At 45.0% G+C, this 19,984-nt stretch overlaps 1 protein-coding gene across 1 annotated transcript in view; it reads right to left on the reverse strand.

Annotated features, from left to right (window-relative positions):
* The window catches only part of LOC120859165 (multidrug resistance-associated protein 4-like), a gene marked incomplete at its 5' end in the record, with an annotated part of 90,909 nt that overhangs the window by 29,859 nt on the left and 41,066 nt on the right, over positions 1 to 19,984 (reverse strand). Inside the window, 7 exons of the mRNA XM_040235369.1 lie at positions 102 to 201; positions 903 to 940; positions 1,681 to 1,821; positions 3,178 to 3,375; positions 7,288 to 7,384; positions 15,074 to 15,160; positions 15,381 to 15,475. Coding sequence (XP_040091303.1) covers positions 102 to 201; positions 903 to 940; positions 1,681 to 1,821; positions 3,178 to 3,375; positions 7,288 to 7,384; positions 15,074 to 15,160; positions 15,381 to 15,475 — 756 coding nt within the window. The remainder of the gene's footprint in view (positions 1 to 101; positions 202 to 902; positions 941 to 1,680; positions 1,822 to 3,177; positions 3,376 to 7,287; positions 7,385 to 15,073; positions 15,161 to 15,380; positions 15,476 to 19,984) is intronic.

Consider the following 19,984-nt stretch of genomic DNA (forward strand, 5'->3'; position numbering starts at 1 on the left):
TGTTAAGACATTACTGAATTACTCTGGAAGCCCTCATTGCTCACACAAATTCATTGTAATACACACCTTAAACTCTGGAATTATAAAGCAGATGACTCAACTTTACCTGAATAAACTCCTAAGTACCAGTTCAGAATGAACACTACGATTTCATCTTCTTTTACTAATGTCCCAGAATACAGGTCACTTTGTACATTCGCCCTATGGAACAGGAAATAAAAAATATTACACTATAGATACACATAGAATTTACACAAATATCACAAAAAATTACCTCAATTCAAGAAATGTATTTTATGCTGAAAAGTGTTTCCCAGCCCACAAGGTCCTCGGTATGTCTCCCTCTAAAAATTTGAAGCATGATTTTCAGTTTTCAAAATTATCTGTGAAGACAGACTTAGAAAATAAACTTTTAGTTGCCGAGGGGAAGGAGTGTTAAAGAGTTTGGATGCTCATGCACACACTGCTATATATATAAAACAGGTAACCAACAAGGGCTTACTGTATAGCACATAGAACTCTGCCCAACGTTATGTGGCAGCCTGGATGGGAGGGAAGTTTGGGGGAGAATGGATACGCGTATATGTATGGCTGCGTTCCTTCGCTGCTCAAATGAAACTATCACAATATTGTTGATTTGCCATAGCCCAATACAACATGCAAAGTTCCAAAAAGGGAAAGAAAAAGAATTGTCTGTGAAGAAGCTGCTACAGGGAGGGACATGGGGAGAGACCACAGGGGGATCACACACCACCCACAGGAACTTTCATTTTTCTTCAGGGAACCTACGTGAGGGTCAGAAGAGGAGGCTGATCTAGCCCCATCTCTCCCCCTGACTCTGTGGGAAAGTGAGGCATTGTGTAGGTTTCACAGCACTTTGGGTCAGACCAGGAATCACTCACCAGAATGCAAGCCACCAATCCTGCAGGACATAGGCAACCTGGAGCAGGAAACAACAGTCACTCACACACTGACATCACTGAGCCTCACACTCCGCTCACCAGGCTGGGGACAGAAAGGCTCCAGAACATGGAGACGGTCCTTCCGGCTCAGGTCTGCGCCAAGCCCCACCCCCAAGATGACCACAGGTCAGGGGAGGGCATCTTACAAGTTAATATCTTTAAAAGAAATCCCCCTTTCCCTAGAAGACTTTGTTCCCCAAATATAATGCACTTCAGTGTAAATCCAAGTGGACTGCAAGAGGCAGTAATAACAGTACAAATGTTGGGCTTTTTCAAAGCAAAAAGCTTGACAGGTACAGTGATGGTCAGTCCTGGGTGTCAGCTTGGCTGGGCCAGTCTCCAGTGATTCAACCAAACACCCATCCAGATGTTGCCATGAGGGTATTTTGTGGATGGTGTTCAACTTCAGTAGAGGAGATCACCCTCAACTGCAGTGGCCTCATCCAGTCAGACAAAGGCCTGAAGAGCAAAACCTGAGTTTTCCTGGAGGAGGAAGAAATTCTGCCTCAAGACAGCAGGGTCAGCTCCTGACAGCTTCCAGCCTGCAGGCCTGCCTTGCTGATTTCACATTCACCAAGCTAGATCCCACAGCTGCATAAGCCAAGTTTTTGAGATAAATCTCTTAATACACATATTTAAAAATAATTCTAAAATACAGTATAAGTAGTATATAAATGTAAAACTGAGTGCACAAACCAAAATAAACCCCCTTACGTACCTGAGCTGTGATGTTTACTAGAATAAGGAAGATGATGACAAGCCAGTGAGCACCAGCTGTGAAGTAATTCTTATAGGTCTTAAAACCAACTTTTCCTTTCAAGTGGTCCTCTAGAGGTAGTGTAACCTGTATATTCTCAAACTGGAAGGGGAAAAATGGCAGTGAGAGATGAAATTTTAAATAATGAACCCCAAATTTCAAGAGTTAACTACGTCCTCCACCATGAAGCTTTAGGAAACAGACACATTTCATACACTGTTAGGAGTGCAGGATGGTCCATCTCCTGTGGAGAAGGGTGTGGGAATATCTGGCCAAATCACATAGTATTTTACCCCTGGACCCAGCCATCCCACTCATAGGAATCTATGAAAAATAACCAAAGGTCATTCATATGAGGTTATTAATGGTTGGGTGTCTTTGCTTAAAATAGATCATGAATCTGACACACAACAAAATCAATTAATGTATAAATGCAGAAGCTTGCTCTAAATTAACAAACAGAATGATATAGAGATAATGTATCCCTCTAGATGACTGTGTCAGTCAAGGATAGAAACATAAAACATACTTGGGGCTCAAAATACTAGCCAAATTCAGTAAGCTGAGTTCACAGAGGGAGTTGGAGTAATATGAGTTTGGACAGCACGTTGCAAGCATATGATCTGCATCTATTGGGTTCCTAAGTTTCAGAGAGTGTTTCCTGAGTTTAGAAAGTGAACAGCTAATCCAAATACTTGTCAGAGTCATTCCATGCTCCTGGGCTTGGATACTGAGGGTTTGGTTCTCAAGGGAATGTGTTTTTAAGGGAGATCTAGTGCATTTCAGCATTTCTGTCTGGAGGACTTAGAATGCATTATAGAGTCACAGAAGGTTAGCACGTCCTCGCCTCTCTCCTGGCCACTGGGATTCAAGGTCGATAAGACATGGTTCTCGGTCTTGAAGGGAAAGAAAGGAGGACAGGAACTAGCACCGAAGTGTCTACCATGTCGGGTCCTCTGCACACGTTACCTCTGGCCCATCACAAACCACCTGACACTGAGGCAAAATGATGCCATCAGTCACATGAGTGCTCGAGTATTCCAACACACAGGAAAAGGAGCTGATTTCACGTGGCAACAGCAGGACTCAGTCTAAGGGGGTCTTCACATTAAGCCTCTGGATGCATAAGGGAAGCCAGGGGCCACCAGCATGAATAGGATGTAGCTATGGTAAACTGAAGAGTTCTCAATCAGCATGAGTCACATAAACCCAGAAATTCATAGCAGTATAACCACTTCTTGTCTCCATAAGATTCTCCTTCCTACACCCAAAGGGGAACCCCAAGCAGGCTTGCTCCCCTCATGCTCTTCTAACTCTACTGATTCCATGGAACAAGACTTTGGGAACCTTAGGGTCTACTTTGGGACAAATGAAGATGTCATGAGCAGAGCAGACTGAAGGTCCCTGAGACCACCAAGAGCAGACAGACCCGGGCACCCTGCAGGATGAGAAACTCACTTCTTGGTCCTCTGGAGCCGCATCTTTCAACGAGGGCCTGGGAGACTGGAGAGACTGACCCAAAGACTCAGAGATCGCAGTGGGAGCTCCTGGCACTGGAGATGGTTCAGACGGCTCCTTCCTCTTCTCAAAAAGGGAAAAAATATCAACCCCAGATTTCAGGAACTCAGAGTAAGTTCCTCTTTCCACCATTTTGCCCTAAAATTTAAAAGTTGAGAGGAATTAATTTGTATTTGATAATATTAAACCAACCTAAATACTAATCAAGAAAAGTTATCTGGTTTTAAATTATGATTTTGGGGAAAAAAAAAACGATCCCTGGGTCTAGAATTCTTATTGAGAAATCTACCTCAGTCAACTCAGGACAGAACTGAGCAATGCATTCTCTGCCAAACCCTGTCCCTGTGGTAGGTGCTGAGGGATGTGAAAGAAACGTGTGCTCATGTGTCAAAAACGGAGGCCATTGATGACTACCCTGGGCACTTGGGGAAGGAAGAAGTACAGAGGTTGGTGGGAGGATCAGCACAGTCTTCTTAGACAACATGGGAACTGAGAGAAGCCTCATGTGACAATTCCAGGAAAGAAACGTAAACTTAGCCCAGAGGTGGGGCCAGCGCATCTGCATGTGGGCGAGAGCCTCTCATTAATCTTCCCTGCCCACTGTCACTGCCACACTGTCACGCGCCCGGCCGGGATAATGGGAACCAGCCCCGGACAGAAAACCCACCAGAGGCCTCTCCATGGTCTACACCTGCCCCCACACTCAGCAAGTTCCCAACTGAAAAGTCAATATTCCACCTGATAAAGTAATTAAACAAGGGGCCATGGGGCTGGGGTGGCTCTGAAGCCTTGGCAGTCTGTGCCCACAAACCAAAACCTAAGCCAGAATCAGTACACTCAGATCCAAGTGAAAACCTAGAAACGACCAACCACAAGCAGCCAACCAGGCTCCAAAACAGGCATCTGCTTAAGCTACAGCCAATCAAATCACTTTCTCTGAACACATGTGACAGATCCTTGCACAGTTTCCCTCCCTTACAAAGTCACATAAAATAATGTACAGATGTTTCACTGTCTTCTGACCCCATGAAACCAGACTCAGCTGATTCCCTCAGTAGCAAATAAAACATCAGGAAAAAAAAAAATCTCAGGATGCAAAACACATCAAACGAGAGCAGCTGTGGTTAAGGCAACTCAGGTGGAGGAATCTGGCCAGGACCCTCACTGGGACCCCTCACTCTGTCCCCTGAGGGGGCCCATTGGGAGAAATGCAGGGAAGCCTTTGGGTACTGTCAGATACTGCAGAACTAGAAAATGATGCAGGATATATTGTGTCTTGTTCCATTTGGGAGGCAAAATTCACATATCTCTTGAATGAAATCACCACTCACCACATCAAATCTGTAATATGCACGATGAAATGACTGGTGGTACAAAGACAGCAATTTCACTCAACAGTCAAGCCCTGACAATTCTGGGGGATGAAGGGACAGCCATCTGCTCTGAAGAGAAGGACCCGACAGTGAGAATGGACCCCAACTCAGGCAGGGGTGCACACCGGTGGCCAAATAGTTGTTTTGTTAGTACTAAAACTGGGGGTAGTGTTCTCAAAAAAGCAATAAGGGGACCCCAAAACATCTAGAGATGGGCAAAATAGATTATACTCCTGCCCACTGATCCTGTGCTCATAACACTATGAACATTGGAGTTTACACACTAGGATCACCCCCTCTGCACATGAAATCAACTGCTCTCGAGCTTGAGAACCCTTAGCCTCCCCCCATTCCTAGAGGAGTGAAGAAGGGCTGACACATGGAACTGCTTCTAGAGAGGCAGGGGTTCTGCATCTTAATAATCTTTCTCAGAGCAGAGATTCTTTTCAGTAGTCAGGGATCTGACCAAGGGCCTGTGGAGCACTCGGGTTAACGACAGAGGTGATGAGACCCAGAGGCAAACAAGCCAAGGAGTGAAGTATCGAACGACCACCAGGTCTGAACACTTCTCACTACTCTCCACCCCACCCCCAACCATGCTAGGAGTTGTGGACTGGATGGTGCCCCCTCCTCAGAAAGATGTGCTCAAACATGACACCTGTGAACATGACCTTATTTGGATACAGGGCCTTTGCAGATGTAATCAAGTTAAGATGAGGTCACACTGGAGCAGGGTGACCTAAAGTCAGTAAGACCGATGTCACTATGAGAATAGAAAAGACCCAGACTGACCCGGGGACAGCAGTCATGTGACATCAGAGCCAGAGACCACAGCGCTGCAGCTGGAAGCCAAGGAACCCAAGGAAGGCCCGTGAGCACCAGAGGCTGGAGGGAAGGACTCTCCCCTGGAGCCTCCAGGGAGAGCACGACCCTGCCAGCACCTGGATTAGGGACTTGAAGCCTCCAGAACAGGGAGACGATCAACTCCTGCTGTCACCCAGCTTGTGGTGCTGTGATACGGCAGCTCTAGAAACTGAATCTCTAGCCTGAGCCCACACTTCTGTCTCCTCAGCTTTATAAGACTCCAAAAGTGAAAGAGGAGAGTGAAAAAGTTGGCTTAAAGCTCAACATTCCGAAAACAAAGATCATGGCACCCGGTCCCATCACTTCATGGGAAATAGATGGGGAAACAGTGGAAAGAGTGTCAGACTTTATTTTCTTGGGCTCCAAAATCACTGCAGATGGTGACTGCAGCCATGAAATTAAAAGACGCTTACTCCTTGGAAGAAAAGCTATGACCAACCTAGATAGTATATTCGAAAGCAGAGACATTACTTTGCAAACTAGTCAAGGCTATGGTTTTCCCTGTGGTCATGTATGGATGTGAGAGTTGGACTGTGAAGAAGGCTGAGCACCAAAGAATTGATGCTTTTGAACTGTGGTGTTGGAGAAGACTCTTGAGAGTCCCTTGGACTGCAAGGAGATCCAACCAGTCCATTCTGAAGATCAACCCTGGGATTTCTTCGGAAGAAATGATGCTAAAGCTGTAACTCCAGTACTTTGGCCTCCTCATGAGAAGAGTTGACTCATTGGAAAAGACTCTGATGCTGGGAGGGATTGGGGGCAGGAGGAGAAGGGGACAACCGAGGATGAGATGGCTGGATGGCATCACAGACTCGATGGACGTGAGTCTGAGTGAACTCCTGGAGTTGGTGATGGACAAGGAGGCCTGGCGAGCTGCGATTCATGGGGTCGCAAAGAGTCGGACACAACTGACTGACTGAACTGAACTGAACTGCTTCTTCTGTCACCCCTCCAGTGACCATCAGAGGAATCTCTTAACTCCCACATCAGACCACATCCCTCCTCTGCTCTGGACCGTCCGATAGCTTCCATCCCACATCCACCCATTGCCCACTGCTCGGAGACCAGCTCCCTCAAATATCCTGCTCATTCTGCTCAGACATGCTGGTCTTCCTGCTGTTCCTCCAACCTGCGAGGTCAGCTCCTTCCTTAGGACCCTCTGCCTCAGAACCCCTCCCCCCGGTGACTGAGTGGCTGCCACCTTCATGTCACGCAGACTCTGTGAGGCACCAGCTCCTCAGGGAGGCCAGGATGTCACCTTCTTTGTCACATCCCGTGAGGGCAGGGCCTTGTCCCACACGTATTGGGTATATAAAGACCTGGGCAGGGAGACCAGCAACGGGGGACATCAGCAGACAGGGCGTCTCTGACCCGGGTGCTCAGCTACCTAGCCTCGCTTCTGGTGTTACTAGAAGATGCTCTTTAGGCAAACTATGTATGACAATGACCTGGATCCCAACAGAGCTTAGAATCTCTAATTTCTTAAGCCATGGAAGAGGAAAGTAAAAAGTTCTAAATAAAGTTGCAACATTATCCTTAACAAATTTCATTAGAATAGTGATGATTCAATAACCCTGTGGTTGCACTTTTATACACTTTAGGGTTTATGTGGCTTAGAGTGTAATAGTGACATTTCTATAGCGCTTTAGGTTCATCCTCCAAGGCATGAACACCAGCTCTGGGAAGAAAGGGGAAAAAAACTGAGGGAGAAGAGGGGATTTACCATGAACCCAAAGAGAGTGACCCGCGGGGAGGTCTGTCCTTCAACACACCTGAGTGCTCGCAATTCCACGGATTTCTAGAAATTACTTACATCTTTCAATATCAGAATCTGACTTGCATCTTTTAGGTGCTGCAGCTGATGAGTGACTAAGATTGTGATCTTCTCCTTCAAGGCCTGATAAACACACCTACAAATACAAAAGGCACAGAAAGCAAAAGCACATTAATGGAATGCCTCAAATTGAGAACCTATATTTTTAAAACAGTGAGACAAAGACCACACAGCAGTGAAAGATCTTTAGTTTAAATTCCAAATCAATAATAAAAATTACATAAACATAAATCAATTAATCCAACTAGGTTCTTAAATTTATCAGCAGCAAATTTGCATCTAGTGCTATAAAAAATTCTTAAAACCAGTCTACTGAAGGAGTTTTTTCCTCTAAAACTCAGCTTAACAATTATTTACATGTTTCATAAAGGAAAACAACTGAGTAATACTGAGATCTCAAAACTTGACTAAACTAAAACACTATTTTATCGCTATTCGGGAATGGGAGAAGAGGGATCCACGTCATTTAAAAATGTGTACATTCTTTGCTTTCTAGGTGATTATTTATAATTAATGACATAAATATTCACAACAAAAAATTAATAGATTCTTGGTAATCTTTGCCAGAGTGCATTTGCTAGAGACGTGTTCCCAAAGAATATTAGATAGAAAATGAATGCCAGAGTGGCCTCTATCAGTCACTACAACATTCCCAGTTTCATTCAGGAAGCAAGGATTCTTTCATTTGGAGTGAACACTTTCCACATATGAAAGTAAAAGAACAGAATCCAAATGGCCCAAATCACAGCGGAAATCACCCAATGCTCAGAGCACTCACCAGTTATCTTAGTCAAGACACCCCTCACTATTCAACCTTAAATTGTTTTCACAGTAAAAAAAAAAAAAAAAAACTACTCCTACATTTCAAATGTAGACCCCTAGGAACTCAGCCCCAGTGTCATCCCACAAAGTCTACAACCCCTCCAGGGAAGCAAGTGGGTCTGGGGCCCCAGTGACCACAGGCAGGGCTCCAGGCAGGTATTCTGGGAGCCCGAGGCCCTTGCAGAGCGAATCTCAGGAACCTGGGCCAGAGCTCAGCCTGTGAGTGAGTCAAATGGAGAGTCTGGAGGCAGCAGGCTGCAGCTCAGTCCCTCTCATGAGCCTGACATCAGATGAGCGACTCAACCTCAGTTTCTTCATCTCAAAACAAGATCAAACAACTCCATCCACATGTTCTGAGAAACCAAACCACCAATCTACTCAGCAAATGTCAGCTTTCTTTTCCACTCCTCCCTAGCCATGAGCGGTCATGTGCTCTGGACTCAGGTCAGAAAACTCTTAAGGGGACACTCTGGACACTGAGTCTGTGATCAGAAACAAGACCCTGGAATATAAACACATGTACCATACCTTCACTAAGTCCAAAAGGATTCATTTTTACATTTTGACATGGGTTAGCTCAGCATTTATACCTAAGTTTCTTGACTAACACCTTTTCAAACTTAGTACTAAAACAGATTTTTTTTCTCCTTTATTCATAATTGCCTGCCAATAATCCCTAAAAGTGGATGTTAATCAAATCTGACAGGGTGTTATATCCAAGATGAACCAATCCAAAAGTTTTAAGATGTTTTCTTCCTCACATCCCATCACAGATGAGGTAATACAAATAATTACAATGAAGAGATCAGTTAATGGCTTTGAATTTTTCGTAAATGATGCTTTTATCCAAATTACTAGAAAAATACACTATTTTCCAAGTTTTAAAAGATTTCCAAGTCATGCCACAGAAATGACTGAGTCAGCAACCAGTTGTATTACAGTTATTCTTATATAAAGGCTGTGTTAATCCTATAATCCCACATATAATCCTATGTAAGGGCTCTATTAAGAGGGGACACATCTTGCGGTGGAGGCAATACAAGTAAGACAGAGGCCCCACCTCCATTCATTCAATCAGCAGAGGTCTGCTGAGGAGCCAGGTACTATCCTAAGTGCTGAGGACCCACCCACAGGTCAAGATAGAAGACAGTACTCTGCACCGTGTAGAGGACACAGTGAGCAAGCATAAAAAAATCCACTACTGGGCTGTGACCTGTGCTCTGAAGGAAAAACAAGGGCAGCTGCTGTCTGAGATGTGGAGACATGGGAGCCCTGAGACTAACTGGGGAAACATCCTGGAAGAAGGCACAGCAGGTGTAGGGTTCCTGGGACAGAACACGCTGGGCTGAGGCGCCTTCCTGCATTCATAGTTTATGGGTGACAGGTGGTGGTGGTGGTTTAGTGGCTAAGTCGTGTCCGACTCTTGCAACCCCATGGACTATAGCCTGCCAGGTTCCTCTGTCCATGAGATTTTCCAGGCAAGAATACTGGAGTGGCTTGCCATTTTCTTCTCCAGGGGATCTTCCTTACCCAGGAGTCGAGCCCAGGTCTCCTGCACTGCAGGCAGATTCTTTCCCAGCTGAGCTACAATGGGTGGCAGGGGGAATCATAAATGGTCAAATGCACCTCCTGAGGGCTGGGGGAAGACAGAGGGCATGGCGCCCTCTGGAGGAGCAGGAGGGAATGGCAGGTCCCGTCTTCCACTTTCCTTCTGTGTCCTGGCACACAGCTCCCTGGCTCTGGGACAGAGGGACCAGTATGTACAGACAGACAGGGGTGCGAAAGGACCCCCACAGAGCCAGCACAGCTGAATACCAAGTGGGTGTGGGGACGAACTGGAAAGGCTGAGGGGGGCAGACGGCAAGAAAGCCTGTTTGTTTGAGGACCTGGAGCTGCTTTGTGAATGTGGTGGTGGCAGAGTGGTGGGGGTGGGTGGAGGTGGTGGGGAGGAGGTGTCTGTGAAGGGCTGGAGCAGGTGGGTGAGCTGTGTAGACAGGAGGGTGAGCTGTGTAGACAGCAGCGTGGGAGTCTGATCAGGACAGACCCCAATATCTGATGACACAGGAGGCAGGGGTCTAGTGATGTGGGGCTCAACCAGGATGGGACCCATGGCTGGACACAGGTGAGCCTGCATCAGTTCACGTAAGGCCCTCATCTTCTGTAGCTGATAGAATCCACTGTGTTCACAGCATAGAGCTGTAAAAGTCATGAACCTCAATGACCTTGGATATAAATTCATGACTAAAGGAAACTCTTAATGGCAAGTAGAAGTGTGGCTCATTCATTTTCAATACAAAACTATCCCCATGACTTAGCTTCCACACAACTACCATATCTCACAGCATATTGTTCCATCCGATTCTCTTAATTTGAAAACACTCTGGTTGCTGCTGAGTGGTTTCCTAAATTGCTTTCACAATCTCTGCTTTAAATTTCCCTAGAGAATGTGGTTCCAATTACAAACAACAGTCTTAATCTTGCTTCTATCAAGCATATATCCAAAGTGGTATACTCAAAATATTAGAGAGGATTTTATAAATATCTCCAGTGTTTGAAAAAGAACTCACAAGAACTCCTGCAATCAGCACCCTGTACTTAGCACCAAAATGCCTTGCTCTCCCCTCCCTGTGATATGGCTGCAATGACCAGCAGAATCTGTTCCTGCCCTGATGGAGAACTTGTGCAGATGCTCACAAGATGGGGTGACACATATTTGTGAACTTAAGGTGGGGTGCTGGGAACAAGGAGGCTGAGCTACTCAGGATGCCAGGAGGGTGGGGATGGGGAATCCTTGTCACGGCACTAGCTCCTGTCACTGAACTCATGACAAGACGGAAGGCACTTCTTTAAGGAAAAATTCATCATCATGAATAGGAAAGGATTGGGAAGGGGGGTCAGATCAGCGTGCTGGAGACCATGCCATGTGTCATCTGCCCTGTTCTCTCTTGTTCTCAAAGATTCAGTGCTACTATACAGGTTGGTATGTGTGTTACGATATACCTACCATGAACTTCACCATCTTAACCATATAGCCATATAGTGGCATTAAGTACGTTCACATTATTATGCAGCCATCACCACCATCCATCTCCACAACTCTTTCATCACCTCAACACTAAGCACGTTTTATACACGGGCAGGTTCCACCAAAGTCTAAAAACCCCCACTTAGTGGATGTGGAATCCCAGCTCCTAGTCAGCTCCTAGTGTCCAGAGCCCAGAGCTCCTCACAGGCCTTCCTCTCACATTTGCTGACTCTGATGAAGTCTCTACTTTGCTATTCTGGATCTGCTGTAAATCATTCATGTCCCCTCAGATTCACATGTTGTCACCTGAGTCATCAGTACCTTAGAATTTGGTGTCATGGATTTTAAAGAGGTAATCATTACCCTTAATTATACTGGACCTAATCTAATCTGACTAGTCTGCTTAGATGAAGAGGAGATTAAGATGCAAGGACAGAGACACAAGCATGTTAATCAATGAAGTTAGAATACACCCCCTCCTCATGCACAAAAATAAACTCAAAATGGCTTAAACACTTAATCATAAAGATGTGACACCAGAAAACTCCCAGTAGAGATTATAGGCAAAACATTCTGTGACATAAATTATACCAATGTTTTCTTAGGTCAGTCTCCTAAGGCAACAGACATATAAGCAAAACCATATAAATAGGGGCTTCCCTGGTGGCTCAGTGGCAAAGAAACCGCCTTCCAGTACAGGTTACATGGAATCCCTCCCTGGTCCAAGAACTCCCACAAGCACCCCAGCCCATGCACCACAACTACTGAGCCTGCGCTCTGGAGCCCAGGAACCACAACTACTAAGCCCACATACCATAGAGCCGTGGTCTGCAATGAGAGAAGCCTTCGCCATGAGAAGTCCACGCACCACAGCTAGAGAGTAGTCCCTGCTAAGTGCAACTAGAGAAAACCCCTCACAGCAACAAAAACCCAACACAGCCATAAATAAATAATAAAATTTAATTAGATAAATTAACAAATGGGATCTAATCAAACTTACAAGGTTTTGCACAGCAAAGGTAACTATAAACACAATAGACAACCTACAGAATGGGAGAATATATTTGCAAATGATGTGACTAACAGCTTAATTTCCAAAATATACAAACAGCTCATACAACTCAACAATAAGAAAATCTAATAAAAAAATGGGCAGAAGAACTAACTAGACATTTCTCCAAAAAATACATACTGATGGCCAAAAAGCACATGAAAAAGAAGTTCACCATATTAGAGAAATGCAAATGAAAAGTACAATGAGCTATCATCTCACACCAGTCAGAATGGCCATCATTAAAATAACAATGGCTCAGAGGCTGCATAGTAAAGGGAACCCCCCTATACTGCTGGTGGGAATATCATTTGCTGCAGGCACTATGGGAAACTGTATGGAGGTTCCTCAGAAAACTAAAAGTAGAATCACTTCATTATCCAGTAATCCCACTCCTGGGCATATATCTGGATGAAACTACAAATCAAAAAGACATACACTCCTATGTTCATAGCAGCACCATTCACAGTAGCCAAAACATGGAAACAACCTAAATGTCCATCGACAAATGAGGGGATAAAGAAGATGTAGTAGATATAGATAATGCAATACTGCTGCTGCTGCTAAGTCGCTTCAGTCGTGTCCGACTCTGTGCGACCCCAGAGACGGCAGCCCACCAGGCTCCCCCGTCCCTGGGATTCTCCAGGCAAGAACACTGGAGTGGGTTGCCATTTCCTTCTCCATTGCATGAAAGTGAAAAGTGAAAGTGAAGTCGCTTAGTCGTGTCCGACTCTTAGCGACCCCATGGACTACAGCCTACCAGGCTCCTCTCTCCATGGGATCCTCCAGGCAAGAGTACTGGAGTGGGGTGCCATTGCCTTCTCCAAGTGCAATACTACTCAGCCATAAAAAAGAAAGAAAGAATGCCATTTGTAGAAACATGGATGGACCTGAAGTTTATCATACTAAGTAAAGTAAGTCAGAAAGAGAAAGCCAAATATCACATATTACTTATATGTGGAATATAAACTATGGCAAAAATGAACCTAGTTACAAAACAGAACCAGACTTACATGGATGGAAGGAGGTGGTAGGGAGGCATGAGCTGGGAATTTGAGGTGAGGTTAGCAGATGGAAACTATTACACATAGAATAGATAAATAGCAAGATCCTATGGTATAGCATAGGGAGCTATATGAGAAACTTCTGTTATTTCTAAGCCACCCAGCTCTGATTCCTGTGAGAGCAGCCTGGACAGACACAGTCCTAGAAACTAACATAGGACCTGACAGAATTTCCAAACAGCTTCTCTCTGCCCAACACCCCGCCTCCTCCATGTAGGACTTGCCTGCTGTTCTCCTCACAGCCCTGCTTCCTCCTCCCTCCATACCCAAGCTTCTACTCTTGCTTCAGTACTTCCCACCCTGCCCTGGGCACAGAGAGCTTTCCAACTTCAGTGAAAGCCTCTAGCTGACACTTCCGCTTTACATTCAGCTCTTACTATCCTGTATTAAAACACTGAAACTCTAGTACTTTGGCCACCTCATGTGAAGAGTTGACTCATTGGAAAAGACTCTGATGCTGAGAGGGACTGGGGGCAGGAGAAGGGGACGACAGAGGATGAGATGGCTGGATGGCATCACCAACTCGATGGACGTGAGTCTGAGTGAACTCCGGGGGAAGATGATGGACAGGGAGGCCTGGCGTGCTGCGATTCATGGGTCGCAAAGAGTCAGACACGACTGAGCGACTGAACTGAACTGAACCCTGACTAGGCTGAGCTTTTCCCAGGCATCTGTCTTAACAAGCTCCAAGTAGAGACAGGTTCCTCAGAGGCAGGAATGAGAGCTGGGTGTCCCAGTCTCCCTTATTCTGCCCAGTGTGGTCCTTCCCTCTCCTGGCTCACCATCCTCCTTGTAAACTAAGAGGTTTTGTGCAGTAACATCTGTAAGGGCACTGATCTCAGTGAGCACAGAAGGGCGTTAATAAGTGCAGCTGGAAGGCTCCTTGGCTTTAACAAGGTGAACAACAGCAAGTGAACTGACCATGGGGGAGATGTGGAGGCTGTTTTAGGAAGAAAACAAGCTCGCAAGGCTTTCAAAAAGGCCATCCTAGACCCCATGAGAGGCCTCAGTCAGTGTGTGTTAGGACACATTATATACAGAAAAGCATCAGAGTTGTTCTGCTTTAGTCATTATGTAGCCAACCAGGAGCAATTGACAAGTTCTAAATTCCAGAAATAGGAATGACAGTCAAGACTTAAGCCAGATTATAGGTGACTCTACATTGTAGGTCTAAGTATTACTTCTAGTAAGCATCCATGAAATAACATGAAATGATTGAAATCATACTCGTACGTGGAATAAATGATTCTCAAATTCTAGACTTTATTAAGTCTAGACTTAATAAAGACTTTATTTCCAAAGTGATAGAATAACAAGCATAAACCAACAGGTTCTTTCCACAGAAGCCCTACGTCAGTACCGAAAACTTTGCTTCTAACGTGCCTTAAGCAAATGATGGAGGAAAAAAACTGGCAGCCAAGTACCAGGTTATAGGGTCTCACTCTCTGATTTTAAAACCCTACATCATCTTTCTTACTCCTGGGGTCTGGATCCACCCAGAGTGTCTGGTAATCAACTGCAAGTAGCAGGAGGGAAACTGCCATCTGTTTGTTACTCCCTAAAGCATGGACCCCACTGGCCCCCACACACTGGAAGCACCTGCTGTATTTTCCTGTCCTGACCTCATCATGATGCAAGATTTCTCTATGATGGATCCTCTGTGGAGGGAAGAGAGGGGAGGGAGGGACACCAGGGCAGAGGGATCCGAGTCTCCTGGAGCAGAAAGACCTTCCTGAGCTCTCTTCCCTGATCTCTACAGGGCTCTTGGAAAGACGAAACAATAGAAAACAGGAGCAAACTCACTGTTTGAACAAGTGCCTGCTGACTACTGTGTCCACTGCACTGAGCGGATCGTCCAGGAGGTAGATGTCTGCATCCTGATACACGGCTCTAGAAAACAGAGAGATGTCAGGAGAGGACACTTCACACTCCCTGGTCTCATCCCTGAATCATGATGGTGTCCAACAACTTCATGTTCCTTCTACAAGCCCAGGGAAAGGGCCAAGATCCTCTTTCACACAGACTCACCCGGTGAGCAGGATCTGCGTGCTCATGTCCACAAGGAGCCTCAGAGGAGGAGACGCAGGATGACAACTGAAACCCCACTTACCTGGCAAGGCTGACCCGGGCTTTCTGTCCTTCACTCAGCGGGGTTCCTCTATCTCCTATCTCAGTTAGATCTCCTTCCTCCAAAAACTTTAAATCCTATACAGATAGAAAAGGGGGAAAAGATATAAATTGTGTTCTACTACCATTTATATAAAATATAAATATAAATAAACAAATATCCACAATTGTGTGGATCACAAAAAACTGTGGAAAATTTTGAAAGATATGTGAATACCAGACCACCTGACCTGCCTCTTGAGAAACCTGTATGCAGCTCAGGAAACAGTTAGAACTGGACATGGAACAACAGACTGGTTCCAAATAGGGGAAGGAGTACGTCACGGCTGTATATTGTCACCCTGCTTATTTAACTTATATGCAGAGTACATCATGAGAAACGCTGGGCTGGAAGAAACACAAGCTGGAATCAAAATTGCCGGGAGAAATATCAATAACATTAGATATCAGATGACACCACCCTCATGGCAGAAAGTGAAGAGGAACTAAAAAGCCTCTTGATGAAAGTGAAAGTGGAGAGTGAAAAAGCTGGCTTAAAGCTCAACATTCAGAAAACTAAGATCATGGCATCTGGTCCCATCACTTCATGGGAAGTAGATGGGGAAACAGTGGAAGCAGTGTCAGACTTTATTTTGGGGGGCTCCAAAATCACTGCAGATGGTGACTGCAGCCATGAAATTAAAAGACACTATTCTTTGGAAGGAAAGTTATGACCAACCTAGATAGCATGTTGAAAAGCAGAGACATTACTTTGCCGACAAAGGTCCGTCTAGTCAAGGCTATGGTTTTCCCAGTGGTCGTGTATGGATGTGAGAGTTGGACTGTGAAGAAAGCTGAGTGCCGAAGAATTGATGCTTTTGAACTGTGGTGTTGGAGAAGACTCTTGAGAGTCCCTTGGACTGCAAGGAGATCCAACCAGTCCATTCTAAAGGATATCAGTCCTGGGTGTTCTTTGGAAGGAATGATGCTAAAGCTGAAACTCCAGTACTTTGGCCACCTCATGCGAAGAGTTGACTCATTGGAAAAGACTCTGATGCTGGGAGGGACTGGGAGCAGGAGAAGGGGAAGACAGAGGATGAGATGGCTGGATGGCATCACTGACCCAATGGACCTGAGTTTGAGTGAACTCCAGGAGTTGGTGATGGACAGGGAGGCCTGGAGTGCTGCAATTCATGGGGTTGCAAAAAGTCGTACATGACTGAGCAACTGAACTGAACTGAACTGAAACATCTTACACTTTTATCATTAATTCCTCATACAAGTATTTGATCAGTGTGTATACATGCTCAGCTGCTAAGTCATATTCAACCCTTTGTAACCTCATGGACTAGGGCTTGTCAGGCTCCTCTGTCCACGGGATTCTCCAGGCAACAAATCTGGAGTGGTTTGCTATTTCCTCCTCCAGGAGATCTTCCTGACCCAGGGATCGAATTAGTGTCTCCTGTACTGGCAGGTAGATTCTTTACCACTGAGCGACCTGGGAAGCTATAGCAGTGGGTATAAGTCAGAGTAACTAAACTGTAACCTTGAAAACTAAAACAACAACAACAACAACAACAAAAAACCTCTCAGTGTTTTTTTAATTTGTTTTCATAAAAGTTATATTTGAATATTATTTAAGAAGTAAATGAACAGCAGTTCATTTACAACAGTTTTGCAAAGCATCTATTTTAACATTTTAACAGATATTTACTGAGGACCTACTGTATGGCAGGCATTGCTTTGGGCACAATGAACTCAGCTGTGAAGAAACAAAGGTCCTAGTGTTTATTTCCATGATAAAAGACAGACAATATAGAAAATTAACCTGAGCACAAGTAATGAGGACAAGAAAAGGAAGCTAGTCAGGGGGATGGAGAGTGAAGGAGGGAAGTGAGTCCACACTGCGGGGGAGGGCTCTGCTCAGAGGGGGTGTGAGCAGATCTGGAAGCGGAAGGGCTCAGGCAGACCTGGAGAGGCTGCTCCACACAGAGGGAGGGGCAAGTTCAGGGGCCACAGGAAGATGCCCAAAGGGTTCAGGACAAGGAGGCAGGAGAGCAGAGTGAGAATGAGGGGAGTGAGGGCGGAGACAGAGCAGGAGGAGCCTGGGGGCACTCCAGTAACAGGAAGAGGGGGACAGACCTGGTTAGAGGTTTTAAGGAATCACTCCTGTGCTTTATAGAAAACAGACAGTAAGTGGGGAAGGGTGAGGGTGGATAAAAGTGAGGAGGCTACCAGAATAATCGAGGTGAGAGATGACGGTGGTCAGGACCAGAGTGAGAGCAGTGGGAATGGAGAGATGGGGTCACACCCCAGGCACATGTTGAAGGCGGAGTCAGAAAGGCCTGCTGACAGGATGGGTGTGGCTGTATGAGAAAAGGAGACTAGTATTTGGGGCATAAGGAAGGGGAAGAACAGGGTCTCCATTTACTGAGTTGGAGAAGATGGTGGAGACAGGTTTAGGAGACTTTGCTTGTGGACAAACTGAGATGACTTCTCGGTGATGTCACATTTCAGCTGGACATGCAGGTGTGAAGGTCTGTGCTAGAGACACAGGTGTGAGAGCTGGTGGCCCAGGCTGGTGAAGGCATAGGACTTGTTTTTATCAAGGAATCAGTGTCTCTTAAAAAGACATTTTGCTGATCTCTGGCTCAGCTTCCCACTTTCAGAGAAGGGATACCACCTGACTCAAGTCTTCACAGTGATACTTAAAGTGAGTGACAGACAAGGTCTGTACAAGAAATGGCAGCAGAAAGAGCAAGCTGGGCAGGAAAACCGAAAGGAAAGAAACGGTGTGCTCAAGGGACACCCAGCAGATCAGCAGGACTAAGTAGATGCTTGTCTGTGAAAGCAGGAAAAACTCAAAGCTAAGAAGGAAATAAAGTAACTTGAAGATCTGGGAATCAATAAAAAGTTATATTTGAATATTATTTAAGAAGTAAATGAACAAATCACCCTATTTTCCCCAGAGTACCATGGGAAAAAAAGAATAGATGACAAGCACATTCCCAAAATGACGCGATAGAAATCAGGCTTAAGAAGTTGTTCAGTCACTCAGTTGTGTCTGACTCTTTGTGATCCCATGGAACGCAGCACTCCAGCCTTCCTTGTCCTTTACCTTCTAGTGGAGCTTGTTCAAACTCATGTCCACTGAGTCAGGGATGTCATCCAACCATCTCATCCTCTATCATCCCTTTCTCCTCCTGGCTTCAATCTTTTTAAGCATCAGGATCTTTTCTAATGAGTCGGTTCTTCCCATCAGGCGGTCAAAGTATTGGAGCTTCAACATCAGTCTTTCCAGTGAATATTCAGGGTCGATTTCCCTTACAATTGACATGTTTAATCTCCTTGAAGTCCAAGGGACTCTCAAGAATCTTCTCCAACACCATCAAAAGCATCTATTCTTCTGCATTCAGCTTTCTTTATGATCCAACTCTCACATTCATACATGACTACTGGAAAAACCATAGCCCTGACTAGGTGGAACTTTGTTGGCAAAGTAATGTCTCTGCCTTTTAATATACTGCCTAGAATTGTCATAGCTTTTCTCCCAAGGAGCAAACGTTTTTAATTTCATGATTGCAGTCACCATCTGCAGTGATTTTGGAGCCCAAGAAAATAAAGTCTATCACTGTTTCCATTGTTTCCCCATCTATTGTCATGAAGTGATGTAACTGGATGCCATGATCTTAATTTTTTGAATGTTGAGTTTTAAACCAACTTTTTCACTCTCCTCTTTCACATTCATCAAGAGGCTCTTTAGTTTCCCTTCACTTTCTGCTATAAGGGTGGTGTCATCTGCATATCTGAGGTTATTGATATTTCTCCCAGCAATCTTTATTCCAGCTTGGTATTCATCCAGCCTGGCGTTTCACATGGTGTACTCTGCATATAAGTTAAATAAGCAGGGTGACAATATACAGCCTTGTACTCCTTTCCCAATATGGAATCACTCCGTTGCTCCATGTCCAGTACTAACTGTTGCTTCTTAACCTCCATACAGGTTTCACAGGTGGCTGGTAAGGTAGTCTGGTATCCCCATCTCTTTTAGGAATTTTCCACCCTTTGTTGTGATCCACGCAGTGAAAGGCTTTATCATACCAATGAAGCAGAAGTAGATGCTTTTCTGGAATTCTCTTGCCTTTTCTATGATCCAACAGATGTTGGGAATTTGATCTCTGTTTACATGGTGTTATATTAGAAGTCTTAGGTTACCTATAATTATCAATTGGCACATTCTGTCATAGGGTTTGGAGTTTTTATCACTAAACCCCCCATGCCTCAACCTAGGATGCACAGCAGTACTTTTCTGCAGATGAAGCCCTCATTTCTCTGTCTCTACTGCAGCAAATCTGGGGAGAAAGCAAGTAGCTCACTGGTGCCACCATGACAAACAAGTCCTTTGATCTCCCTAAGTCTCATTTTCCTCTTCTATAGCATGTGCTGCAGAAACCAGAGTCACTGGACTCAAGAATGCTGTGAGAATGTAAAGTGTGTGAACACCTGCACATATGAAAAAAGGACATGAATTGATTATAACTTGCTGTTGGTGACTGATCCCTATTTTCTCATCAAGCCAACAGTAGGACCCTGTTTACAGTGTGAATC

This window comes from Oryx dammah, unplaced genomic scaffold (genome assembly GCF_014754425.2).
Source record: "Oryx dammah isolate SB20612 unplaced genomic scaffold, SCBI_Odam_1.1 HiC_scaffold_38, whole genome shotgun sequence".
Lineage (NCBI taxonomy): Eukaryota > Metazoa > Chordata > Mammalia > Artiodactyla > Bovidae > Oryx > Oryx dammah.